Raw genomic sequence first — 14,467 nt, 5'->3', positions numbered from 1 at the left:
GGAGGGTTGCAAACAAATGTGTTTTAAAAGGTATCACTATAACTGTAGAGTAAAAAAAGTCTTGAGGGAAGCCAAACAGGAGGTAAGGAGACCAGCTGCAATGCTATCTCACCAATCCAGTGAGGAGATGGCAGAAGCCTATACAAGAGTACAATGGTGAGAGGGGTGCCTGGGTGGCTCGGTTGGTTGGGAGACTGCCTTCGGCTCAGGTCACGATCCTGGAGTCCCGGGATCGAGTCCCGCATCGGGCTCCCTGCTCGGCAGGGAGTCTGCTTCTCCCTCTGACCCTCCCCCTCTCATGCTCTATCTCATTCTCTCTCGCAAATAAATAAATAAAATTAAAAAAAAAAAAAAAGAGTACAATGGTGAGAATGGGAGGAAGCAGATTAATTTAAAAGCTCCTTGGGAAGTAGATTCTCCAGAACTCTGTGATTAACTAGACAAGGGAATTAATGGTTTCTGGATTGGGCAACTGAAAGGGTCTTCCCATTCACTAAGCTAGAGAAGAAGGATTTCATAAATACATATGCTTGTGAACACACATGGATCTACAGCAAAGTTTGTTTTTGTTTTTAAGAGAGAGGGTGTAATAGTTGGGGTGGGGGGAGTCAAGGGGGAGAGAGAATCTTAAGCAGGCCCTACACCCAATAGAGGTCTGATCTCACGACCCTGAGATCATGACGTGAGCCAAAATCAAGAGTTAGGCACTTAACCACTGAGCCACTCAGGCGCCCCTACAGCAAAGGTTTTTTCTTTTTTTTTTTTTTTTAAGATTTTATTTATTTATTTGACAGAGACAGACACAGTGAGAGAGGGAACACAAGCAGTGGGAGTGAGAGAGGAAGAAGCAGGCTTCCTGCGGAGCATGGAGCCCGATGTGGGGCTCGATGTGGGGCTCGATCCCAGGACCCTGGGATCATGACCTGAGCCGAAGGCAGACGCTTAACGACTGAGCCACCCAGGCGCCCCCCTACAGCAAAGTTTTTAATAGCTATATAGAATTCAACTGAATGCACCAGACCTGTAATTCAACATGAGATGCAAACTGCTTTAACAAATTTGTTTAACTTTTCTAATTATGCAAACAAACAAGAAAAGATGCAGGCATTTTTTTCCCCCAAAGAATAAAGCTGCAAATAACAACAAAAAACCTTTCACCCATTTTTAACTTCCTCAAAGTCACCACCACCCCCCTCCACCAATGGCAGAGGATCATTACTAAAAATCAATACTACCAAGGAATGGAAGTCAAAACCCAAATTTACAGCTCAAAATTTTAGCCATTAATCCACTAAGCATTCTTAAGCCCCGAAACAAGGTTTTTGAGTTAACAATTTTCCAACAAAGCCACTTTTATATATTTAATATTTAATAAAACTAATATCTGAAATATGTGTGTGTATATATGTTAATATGAAAGGTGGGTGAAAATGAAATGGGTAAAAACAATGAGTATTGCATATTATCACTTAACAGAAATTTACTATCTCTTTCTATTTCTACCCCAATACCATACCTTACTCTAAGTACAGTGAATGAGCCATCCTTCATTCCAAGGGCAAGATGGATTCCATCTACATTTACAGCTGCACAACGAATTGGTTCTTCCATATTACACCTTGCTATTAGTGCATGATCTACTAGGCTCCATATCCTGTAACATTTAATTAAAATAAAAGAGTAATTAACTAATGTATGCTTAAAAATGATGAACTCTATGAAAAGATTTTGGTTAAAATAATAATCTAAGAAAGTAATATAAACCTAGATTTTTAACTATATGTTTTGTGGCAAGGAGTTCTATCAAAAAAGGAATACTGTTCACATTTAAAAGACAGGAGTTTATAGAATCTTTTATTTTTTTTAAAGATTTATTTGAGAGAAAAAGAGAGTGTGAGTGGGGAGAGGAACAGAGGCAGAGAATCTCCAAGCCGACTCCCAGCTGAGTGGGGAGCCCAAAATGGGGCTTGATCTCACAACCCATGAGATCATGACCTGAGCCAAAACTGAGTCGGACACCTAACTGAGCCACCCAGGTGCCCCTGGAATCTTTTATTTTTAAAACAATGTAATGACATCAATAGAGAAGAAGGATTTCATAAATACATATGCTTGTGAACACACATGGATCTACAGCAAAGTCTGACATCAATTTTTTCCAATCATTTATATGTGTGTGTATGTATAGTATAGTGGTATATATATATATAGAGAGAGAGAGAGTCTTTTAAGAGTAACACTTAAGACTATGCAAATTCAGTCTGTTCCACACTCAAATGTTAGAAATCTATAACAAAGTAGAAAATGCCAATTGTTTGAAAATTAAGAATTGTACTTCTAAATAATCCAAAGGACAAAGAAAAAAATATTAATGAAAATTAGTTAATATTTTGAAGTTATAATAAAAAATTTCATATCAAAACTTGTGGGATTCAGCTGAAATAGTACTTAGGAGGAACTTTAAATACAGATAACATAAAAACAAATGCTACAACTTATAATTTTTTTTTAAGATTTTTTATTTATTTATTTGAGAGAGAGAATGAGAGAGAGAGAGAGCACATGAGAGGGGGGAGGGTCAGAGGGAGAAGCAGACCCCCTGCCGAGCAAGGAGCCTGATATGGGACTCGATCCTGGGACTCCAGGATCATGACCTGAGCCGAAGGCAGTCGCTTAACCAACTGAGCCACCCAGGCGCCCCAAATGCTACAACTTAATGAACAGATATCTAGGAAAAGATTGGCAAAACTAGATTTTTAAATGTTTTTATAGCAATATCTTTTTCAAAAAATTCTATTTGTTGATGTTTTATGGGAAAAATGATTTTGTATATTGTGTTTATAGCTAGGAAATTTGTCAAATTATCTTTTTAATTCCAATAATTTCTCTGTATTTTCCTTTTTATTTTCTACATATATAATCATAATATCAGCAAACGAGTTGTTTCTTCCTTTCCAATCCAAATATCTATATATGAATGTATTATACACATATATTTAGCCTTACTGTACTGACAAAGACTTCTATAGCTGAATATAATGATGACAAATACAATGGGGAAAGTGGACATCACGGTCTTCTTTTCATTCCAAAGGAAAATTTTCAATATTTCAACAATAAATATATTTACCAAAGACTTTATGCTCCACTACAGGGGTCAGCAAACCACAGCCTGTTTTTGTACAGTTTGGAAAGCTGAGAATGGTTTTTACATTTTTATTTTTTTAAAGGAAACTACCCTTTTTAAAAAAAGATTTTATTTATCTCTTTGACAAAGAGAGACACAGCGAGAGAGGGAACACAAGCAGAGGGAGTGGGAGAGGGAGAAGCAGGCTTCCCGCCGAGCAGGGAGCCCGATGCAGGGCTCGATCCCAGGACCCTGGGACCATGACCTGAGCCAAAGGCAGACGCTTAAACACTGAGCCAGTCACCCCAATTTTTACATTTTTAAATGGTTGAAAAAAATTAATAACATTTTGAGACATGGGAGAATTACAGGAAATTCAAGTTTCAGTGTCTGTAAATCACGTTTCATGGAAACACAGCCACACTCTTTGTTTACGTACTATCTATGACTGCTTTCATACTACAGAGGCAGAGTGGAGTTGTTGCAAAAGGGATGGCAGACAGTATGCAACACTCACATCACTTTGCGCTGCTTCTTCCACGCACTACAAATTGCAGGGACACAGTTGATAGAATTTCAAGTGCTAGGTGTGTTAACCACATACACCCATTGTGTCAAAATGAGAAGAAAAAGAGAAAAGTAAATTTGAAATTTTGCATTTTTAAGGCATAGTGGAGTGTAAATGACAGTTACTGAATTAGACAGTAAAGCACTGTATTTATTATGCAATGACACTATAGTCGCCCTAAAAAATACAGAGATAGATGAACATTACTAGACTAAGCACTCCTTGCAATAGCTTTGACTCACAGGAAAGCAATGGTCAGAAAAATCAGAATTTAAAAATTAAAATGAGATGTCAACAAAAGTGTTTCTAAGTGGCTTGTTAGCCAAACAAGGAAAGCTATTTATTGGTAATGGATTAATTACATCATTTTAAATTGCAGTGGCTAAAGAAATGTGTCCAGAGAAAATAAATTTAAGATTATTAGCCTTTACAGTGAGAACAGTTTCTCAAAAACTTGAGGGTGTTGGGAAAACCACCAACAGTTAATTAAAAAACAAGACAAATAATGTTGAGTGGTTTCCTTGGATTGTGATGAGTCAACAGATGTTACCAATATTACTCAGTTGTTTATCCGAGGAATCAATGCCAAGTTTGAAGTGATGAAGAATTAGCTTCTATGACTAGTCAGTGTGAAACAACTACAAGCTAGTATGTCTTCAAAGACATAAGTGAGAAAGAACTAAACCAATACAATGTAGGGTAGAATTAGATGGTGTTGAAAAACATGGATAGAAAAAAAATGGCCTAGGTAAATTTACAAAACCTGTAAAAATGTAAGGTGTTTAAAAAGCCTATGATTATTCATTGCATTATTCCTTAGCAAGTATTTTGCAAAAAAAAAAAAAAATTGAATGTTTATGAACCAATAATGTTAATGATGAACTTCATTTGGTTTTGGGGATATAATCATTGTTAGTTCGAAGTTTTATCAGGAACAGAAGTTCAAAAACCTGACTTGCTCTACCACACAGCTGTTAATGGCTTAACACTGGTAAAGTTTTATTGCACTTCGTTGATCTCAAAGTCAAGAATGAAATTTTTCTGAACCAGAACTGCCCTTAACAACTGAGTAGCTTTGGAAATGAGCTTTCAATTAGATTTGATATTGTGTCTTAATGAATTCAGTCTAAAACTATAAGGCAAAAGCAGCACTTACATGTAAAACTTATACTGTGGTAAAGTTATCTGGACAAGAACTAATGCTGTTCATTTTTTTTTTTTTTTTTAAGATTTTATTTATCCCCCTGACAGAGAGAGAGAGCACAAGCAAGGGAAGCGGCATGCAGAGGGTGAGGGAGAACAGCCCGAGGCAGGGCTTGATCCCAGGATCCTGGAATCATGACCTGAGCCCAAGGCAGACCCAGGTGCTCCAGAACTAACGCTGTTTAAATAACATAATTAAGCAGTTTTATACTACTCTTCCTGTGTTACCAAAACTTGAAATAAGATTTCTATTCCCACACAAATTTGCAGGCGATTATTGCCCAATGTTCTAGTAGAGTATGCGGACCTACTCTCCTTGGATGGGCCCTGGGTCTTGACATCTGCCCCCTGGCCCTGGGAGAAAGCCACAAAGTCCAAGTTTAGTCAAAGGAAGAAAAATGCCCCCAGGGCAAAGTGGCACTGGCCCACTGGTGCTCCTAAAGTCCCATTTTCTTTCACAATTTGGCTAGTAGATCCTTAATATCTTGACTGTTCTTTGAAGATTTTACATTCTAACCAGCATTTTTAGTTGTTTTCAATGTGAGTTCCTTCCAAATTACTTGCCACCAAAAACAGAAACAGAAGTCTGATCAATTACTTTTAAAAAGATCAAGTTACCTTTTTTTCAACAGCTATGCAGCAACTGGTAATAACAGTACTCCTAAAATGAACTATAGGATAGTTCCTAGCAAAGCACATGGGTAAAGTGTAGCCCCACACTAAATTTCCAGGTGGACACAGAGCTATGTGATGTGATTTGGGAAAAAAGAAAAATCTAAAAATTCTCATTAGGAAAGCAACAATTTAAAAAAGGTTGAGAAACACTGATCTAGATAATAACCATCAATGGCTGCTAATATGATTTAAAAAAGAGATTACATGTTAGATATCATCAGAGATACACATAGGAAATATTCTTGGTGAAAATTCGTAACTGTGTCTCATCAAATCTCTAGATCTACTTATCAGTTTATATAATACAGGGAAGTAAGAATGTATTAAAATACATGGAGTGTGCAATTAGCCAAATCCAGAATGTGGGGAACTCTGGAGGGCGAATACTTAGTTTCTTCAACAAAAAAATTATAAGAATAAAAAAGGGGGAGGGAGGAAGGAAGCTACAGAATACAAAATTTAAAGGACACATCAACAACTGCTCTATATGGACCTTCTTTGGAGCCTAACTCTAAGCCAAAGGAATGCTGTGTGAAGACAGTACTGTGGTGATATTTAAAGTTATCTTTTACACAAAAACACTTACAGATGAAATGGGGGAAAAAAACAATGACAAGGTGGGCAAAATATCTCAACTCATATAACTGACCAGCAGTTCTTAAAAATTGGAAGACTTATCAAACCACGAATTGATGAATCGCTGATCCTCGGTCCTGGATAAGGCATGAGAATTTGCATTTCATATAAGGAATACTGATGCTGCTGGTCCAGGAACCACACGGAGAACCACTATCATAGACAATGGGCTAATTTCTTTAAAATGTAGACAGATATTAGATTATATTTTAAAGTAATTAGAGAAAGAACAATGAACTAACAGAAAATAGGCAAAGAGCTTCACCAGACAGGTCAGAGAAAAGGAAATACAAATGTTCTCTAAACATATGTAAACATACTCAACACACCTCAATAGGAGAGGTGCATGTTTTCACAACATAACAGGAAATCACTTCTTACCTTTTGGGATAATAATCAGTGCTGCCAAGGGTATGGGAAAATAGGCACTGCCATGCATTGCTGACAGGTATATAAATTGTTATTACCTTTGTATAAGACATTATCTATCAAAATTTAAAATGAATAAATCATTTGAACACTCAGAAGTTACCATAGAGATATGCATATTTACACATGTATACAATAGCATAGGTAAAAGAATATTCATTGTGGGCACTGTATTTAATAGCACAAAACTGGAAGAACCTAAAGTCTCATCAGTAATGGGCTAGGAAACACCCAAAGAACAAATAATCTAATCAAGAAATGGGCAGAAGACATGAACAGACATTTCTGCAAAAAAGACATCCAAATGGCCAACAGACACATGAAAAAGTGCTAACATCACTCGACCTCAGGGAAATACAAATCAAAACCTCAATGAGATACCACCTCACACCAGTCAGAATGGCTAAAATTAACAAGTCAGGAAACAACAGATGTTGGCGAGGATGCAGAGAAAGGGGAACCCTCCTACATTGTCGGTGGGAATGCAAGATGGTGCAGCCACTCTGGAAAACAGTATGGAGGTTTCTCAAAAAGTTGAAAATAGAGCTACCAGCAATAACACTACTAGGTATTTACCCCAACGATACAAATGTAGTGATCCAGAGGGGCACGTGCACCCCAATGTCTCCAGCAGCAATGTTCACAATAGCCAAACTATGGAAAGAGCCTAGATGTCCATCAACAGATGAATGGATAAAGAAGATGTGGTATATATATATACAATGGAATATTATGCAGCCATCAAAAAATGAAATCTTGCCATTTGCAACGACGTGGATGGAACTAGAGGGTATTATGCTAAGCGAAATAAGTCAATCAGAGAAAGACAATTATCATATGATCTCACTGAAATGACTATTTGAAAACCAAGATCATAGGGGAAGGGAGGGAAAAATGAAACAAGAAGAAACCAGAGACGGAGACAAACCATAAGAGACTCTTAATCTCAGGAAACAAACTGAGGGCTGCTGGAGTGGAGGGGGGTGGGAGGGATGGGGTGGCTGGGTGATGGACACTGGGGAGGGTTATGTGCTATGGTGAGCGCTGTGAAGTGTGTAAGACTGATGAATCACAGACCTATACCCCTGAAACAAATAATACATTATATGTTAATAAAAAAAAATAATGGACTAGGAAGATAGAATAGGAGAATTCTGAGTTCACCTCCTCCCATGTATACCTGGAAGCAACAGCTACACATAATGCAAGTCACTCTGAAAATAACCTGAAGATTAGCAGAACAGATCAACTACAGCTAACAACATAAAGTAGCAGCCAAAATGAGAAGGGTTGGAGGACCAGAGACATGGTCAGGTACCACACCCCCAGCATAAGGACCCACAAGCAGGAGGAATATCGCATGTGCGGAGGTCCATCCTGAGGAGCAAAGGGATCAAGCCCCACATTAGGTACCCTAGGCCCTAGGTACCTACACTGGAAAGATGAGCCCCTATAATGTGTGGCTTTGAAAATAAGTGGGGCTTAACTACAGCAGCTTTGAAAATCAGCAAGACTTAACTCCAGGAGAGCCAGAGGGTTACTGGGAATCAAGACTCTGCTCTTAAAGGGACCAGCACACTTTATCACTTGGTCAGAGACCCAGTGAAGCAGCAGCAGTTTGAAAAGCACCTGGTTTACATCTGAAAGAGAATGATTAATTTTAGGGTGCATGCTGGAGGGGCAGGAATCTGTAGGAGCTTTCTCTGGTAATGGAAGTATTAGCAGGTACTATTTTCTTGCCCTCCTTAAGCCTAGCTGACACTCTATATTTATCTTGCTACCACTACTTGCCCTACAGTGGGATTGCCCTATGAACCCACTTCACCCAACCTACCTGCCCTGGCAGGTGCCTCTCCAAAATGACTCCTACTCCACCACACCTGGTGAGCAGCCTCAGTCAGGGCTGATGTCTCCCCAAAGTGACAACCACCCTGCCACACCTGGCAGCCTAGCCCAGACAAGTGCCCCTCCAAAATGATTCTTGCACCAGGAAAGGGGGGCCAGCCCCACCTACCAGCATTCCCACATCAGTTGTGGCCCAATCACAAGAGGGTGCACGTAGCCCACGCAGGAGACACACCTGGGGCACCTGGTTCTGGTGACCAGGGGAGGTTACACTACTGGGCTCTGCAGGACACCTTGTACATAAGGCCACTACGTAGACCAGGAAAAACCAGGAAGTGTAGCTGAACTACCTAATATACAGAAATAAACACAGAGTCAGACAAAATGAGACAAAGGAATATGAATATGTTCCAAATTAAAGAACAAGACAAAACCTCAGAAAAAGAACTAAACAAAATGGAAGAAAGCAATCTACCAACAGAGAGTCCAAACTAATGGTCATGAAGATGCTCACCAGGCTTGAGAGAAGACTGGATGAACTTATTGAGAATTTCAACAAAGAGAAAATACAAAAAAAAACAAAAAACAAACAGAGCTGAAGAATACAGTAACTGCAATAAAAAATACACGAAAAGGAAGCAACAGCAGATCAGAGGATGCAGAAGAAAGGATCAATAATCTGGAAGATCAGTAATCTGGGTCATGGAAACCACCCAAGCTGAACAGCAAAAAAAGAGTTTTAAAAAAAAGAAGACAGGTTAAGGGATCCCTACAACATCAAGCATACTAACATTTACATTATAGGGGTCCCAGAAGGAGAAGAAAGAGAGTAAGGGGCAGAGTATTTGAAGAAATAATAGCTGAAAATTCCCTTAACCTGAGTAAAGAAACAGACATCCAGGTCAAGGAAGCACAGAAAGCCCCAAACTCAAGAAGTCCACACCAAGACATATAATAATTAAAATGGTAAAAGTTAAAGAGGGAATCTTAAAAGCAGCAAGAGAAAAGCAACTAGTTAAATACAGGAGAAACCCCATTAAGGAAATTAGTTGACTTTTCAGCAGAAACTTTGCAGGCCAGAAGAGAATGGCATGATACATTCAAAGTGCTGAAAGGAAAAAACCTAAAGTCAAGAGTAATCTACCAGGCAAGATTATCATTCAGAAATGAAGAGACAGTTTCCCAGACAAACAAAAGTTAAAGGAGTTCATTAACACTAAGCCAGCCTTACAAGAAAGGTTAAGGGACTTCTTTAAGCAGAAAAGACCATGAGTAGACAAATATGAAAGGAAAAATTTTCACTGGTAAAGCAAACACATAGTAAAGGTAGGATACCAATCACTTATAAAGCTACTAATAGGGTTAAAAGATAATAGTAGTAAAATCAATTATATTTACAAAAATTAGGTAACGGATACACAGAATAGAAAGATGTAAAATACAACATCATGCACATAAAATATGGAAGGGGAAATAGCTATGAAGTGCTTTTATTTATTTATTTTTTTAAGTAGGCTCCATGCCCAGCCTGGAGCCCAACTCAGAGCTTATCTAACAACCCTGAGATCAAGACCTGAGCTGAGATCAAGAGTCTAACATTTAATCAACTGAGCCACCCAGGTGCCTCTGCAGTGCTTTTAGAATGGGTTTGAACTTAAGTGACCACCAACGTAATATATGCTGCTTTATATTAGGATATTATATTTAAACCTCATGGTAACCACAAACCAAAACCTAAATAGATACACAAAAAATAATGAAAAAGGAATCTAAACATAACACTAAAGAAAGTTATCAAACCACATGAGAAGAGAGCAAGAGAAAAAGGGAACAGAGAAGAACTAAAAACAACCAGAAAACAATTAAGAAAATGGCAATAAGTACATACCTATCAATAATTACGTTTTCTTATTTTTTTACTTTTATTTTCATTTCAGTGTAGTTAACACAGTGTTATATTCATTTCAGGTGTACAATACAGTGATTCAACAATTCCCTATATTACTCAGTGCTCATCCAAGGTAAGTGTACTTTTTTTTTATTAACATAATGTATTATTTGTTTCAGGGGTACGGTCTGTGATTCATCAGTCTTACACAATTCACAGCACTCACCATAGCACATACCCTCTCCAATGTCCATCACCCAGCCACCCCATCCCCCCACCCCCCTCCACTCAAGGTAAGTGTACTCTTAATCCCCTTCACCTATTTCACCCAGCCCCCCATCCACCTCCTCTCTGGTAACCATTTGTTCTCTATAATTAAGAGTCTATTTTTGGTTTGTCTTTTTTTTTTTCTCACTTTGTTAATTTGTTTTTTTTTTTTTTCTTAAATTCCATATATGAGTGAAAGCACATAGTATCTGTCTTTCCCTACTGGCTTATTTTGCTTAGTATTGTAGTCTCTAGATCCATCCATGTTGTTGCAAATGGCAATATCTCATTTTTTATGGCTGAATAATATTCCATTGTATGTATATACCACTTCTTCTTTATCCATTCATCTATTGATAGACACACTTAGGTTGTGGAAGTTAGGCTTCCATAACTTGGCTATTGTAAATAATGCTACAGTAAACACAGGAGTGCACATATCCCTCTGAATTAGTGTTTTTGCATTCTTTGGGTAAATACCCAGCAGTGCAATTGCTAGATGGTAGGGCAATTTATTTTTTTCAGGAACTTCCAAACTGTTTTCCACAGTAGCTGCAGCAGTTTGCATTCCCAGTGCACAAGGGTTCCTATTTCTCCACATCTTGTCAACACTTGTTTCTTTCGTTTTTGATTTTAGCATTCTGACAGCTGTGAAATGATATCTCATTGTGGTTTTCATTTGCATTACCCTGATGATGAGTGATGCTGAGCACCTTCTCATGTGTCTGTTGGCCATCTGGATGTCTTCTTTGGAGAAATACCTGTTCACATCTCTTGCCTACTTTTTAATTGCATTACTTTTTTTTTCATTGATGAGTTGTATGAGTTTTTTGTTTTTTTTTTAAGATTTTATTTATTTGGCAGAGAGAGAGACAGCCAGAGAGGGAACACAAGCAGGGCGAGTGGGAGAGGGAGAAGCAGGCTTCCCGCAGAGCAGGGAGCCTGATGTGGGGCTCAATCCCAGGACCCCGGGATCATGACCTGAGCCGAAGGCAGATGCTTAATGACTGAGCCACCCAGGCGCCCTGTATGAGTTCTTTATATAATATTAGATACTAGCCCTTTACTGAATGTCATTGGCAAATATCTTCTCCCATTCAGTAGGTTGTCTTTTAGTTTTGTTGGTTGTTTCCTTTGCTGTGTAGAAGCTTTTTATTTTGATGTAGTCCCAATAGTTTATTTTTGCTTTTGTTTCCCTTGCCTCAGAAGACATATCTAGAAAGATACTGTTGTGGCCAATGTCAGAGAAATTACTGCCTGCACTATCTTCTAGGATTTTTTGGTTTCAGGTCTCACATTTAGGTCTTTAATCTATTTTGAGTTTGTTTTTGTGTGTGGTATAAGAAAGCAGTTTCATTCTTTTACATGTAGCTGTCCAGTTTTCCCAACACCATTTGTTGAAGAGACTTTTTCTCATTGTATATTCGTGCCTCCTTGATCGAAGATAAAATGATCATATAATCGAGGGATTCTGGGCTTTCTATTCTGTTCCACTGATGTATCTATTTTTGTGCCAGTGCCATACTGTTTTGATTACTATAGCTTTACAATATAATTTGAAGTCCAGAATTGTGATACCTCCAGTTTTCTCTTTTTCAAGATTGCTTTGGGTATTTGGGGTCTTTTGTGGTTCCATAAAAATTTTAGGATTATTTGTGCTAATTCTGTGAAAAATGCTGTTGTTATTTATATAGGGATTGCATTAAATCTGCAGATTAGTTTGGGTAGTATAAACATTTAACAATATTTGTTCTTCTAATCAATGAGCATGGAATGTCCTTCCATTTCTTTGTGTCATCTTCTTTTATCAAAGTTTTATAGTTTTCAGAGTAGAGGTCTCTCACCTCTTTGGTTAAGATTATTCCTAGATATTTTATTATTTTGGGTACTATTGTAAATGGGGTTGTTTTCTTAATTTCTGTTTCTGTTGTTGCAATATTAGTGCAACAGATTTCTGTATGTTGATTTTGTAACCTTACTGTATTCATTAATCAGTTCTAGCAGTTTTTTAGCAGAGTATTTACAGTTTTCTATATATAATACCATGTCATCTGCAAAGTGTGAAAATTTTACTTCTTCCTTACCAATATGGATGCCTTTTATTCCTTTCTCTTGTCTGATTCCTGTCTAGGACTTCCAGTTCTATGTTGAATAAAAGTGGTGAGTGTGAACATCCTTGTCTTGTTCCTGACCTTAGGGGAAAAGCTCTGTTTTTCCCAATTGAGTATGATGTTAGCTGTGGGTTTTTCATACATGGTCTTTATTATGTTGATGTATGTTCCCTCTAAGCCTACTTTGTTGAGGGTTTTCATCATGACTGGATGTTGTACTTTGTCAAATGCTTTTTCTGCATCTATTAAAATAGATGTAGATCATATATTATTTATCCTCTCTCTTATTGATGTGATTTATCACATTGATTTGCAAATACTGAATCACCCTTGCACCCCAGGAATAAATCCCACCTGACTGTGGAATGATTTTTTTAAAGTACTATTGGATTTGGTTTGCTAATATTTTATTCAGGATTATCACATCTATGTTCATCAGAGATATTGGCCTGTCTGTGGTGTCTTTACGTGGTTTTGGTACAAGGGTAATGCTGGCCTCATTGAATGAATTTGGAAGTTTCCTTTCCTCTTCTACTTTGGAAAAGTTTGAGAAGAATAGGTATTAACTCTTCTTTAAGTGTTCGATGAATTCACCTGTGAAGCCTCTAGACTTTTGTTTGTTGGGAGTTTTTGGATTACTAATTCAATTTCACTGCTGGTGATCAGTCTGTTCAAATTTTCTACTTCTTCTGTTTCAGTTTTGGTAGGTTTCATGTTTCCAGGAATTTATCCATTTTTCCTATACTGTCCAGTTTGTTGGCATATTATTTTTCACACTATTCTCTTATAATCCTTTGCATTTCTGTGGTGTCTGTTGTTACTTCTCCGCTTTCATTTCTGATTTTGAGTCCTTTCTCCCTCCTTTTTTTTTTTTTTTTTGATGAGTCTGGCTGGAGGTTTATCAACTTTATTGATCTTTTCAAAGAACCAGCTCATGGTTTCACTGATCTGTTCTATTGTTTCTTTAGTTTCTGTATCATTTATTTCTGCTCTAATCTTTGTCATTTCCTTCCTTCTGCTGGATTTGGGTTGTGTTTGTTCTCTTTCTAGGTCCCTTAGGAGTAGTGGTAGGTTGTTTGAGCTTTTTCTTGTTTCTTGAAGTAGGCTTGTATTGTTATAAACTTCCCTCTTAGAACTGCTTTTGCTGCATCCCAAAGATTTTGGACCATTGTGTTTTCATTTTCATTTGTCTCCATGTATTTTTTATTTTCCTCTTTGATTTCTTGGCTGACCCAATCATTGGTTTTTTTTCTTTTACTTCCAAAATTTTATTTAAATTCAAGTTAGTTAACATATAGTGTAGTATTGGTTTCAGCAGAATACAGTGATTCATCACTTACATATAACACCCAGTGCTTATCACAGTGCCCTCCTTAATGCCCATCACCCATATAACCCATCCACTGACCCACCTCCCTTCCAGCAATCCTGTTTGTTCTCTATACTTAAGAGTCTCTGTTTGCTTCCCTGTTTTTATTTTATTTTTCCTTCCCTTCCCTTACATTCATCTATTTTGTTTCTTAAATTCCACGTGAGTAAAATCATATGGTATTTGTCTTTCTCTGACGGACTTATTTCACTTATTATAATACACTCTAGTTCCATCCACATTGTTGTGAATGGAAAGATTTCATTCTTTTTGATGGCTGAGTATTATTCCATTGTGTGTGTGTGTGTGTGTGTGTAGATATATATATGTGTATGTGTGTGTATACGCA

The 14,467-nt window shown here is 37.6% G+C and overlaps 1 protein-coding gene across 3 annotated transcripts in view; it reads right to left on the bottom strand.

Moving 5' to 3' along the window:
- Positions 1-14,467, bottom strand: part of EML5 (EMAP like 5) — a 162,384-nt gene that overhangs the window by 97,659 nt on the left and 50,258 nt on the right. For all 3 annotated transcript variants that reach the window (XM_021679813.1, XM_044918168.1, XM_044918167.1), the window contains exon 8: positions 1,517-1,654. In XM_021679813.1, the coding sequence (XP_021535488.1) occupies positions 1,517-1,654 (138 nt within the window). The remainder of the gene's footprint in view (positions 1-1,516; positions 1,655-14,467) is intronic.

This window comes from Neomonachus schauinslandi, chromosome 9 (assembly GCF_002201575.2).
Source record: "Neomonachus schauinslandi chromosome 9, ASM220157v2, whole genome shotgun sequence".
NCBI classification, from domain to species: domain Eukaryota; kingdom Metazoa; phylum Chordata; class Mammalia; order Carnivora; family Phocidae; genus Neomonachus; species Neomonachus schauinslandi.
The sequence above is the reverse complement of the archived record's forward strand: the minus strand, read 5'-3'. Positions and strand labels throughout refer to the sequence as shown.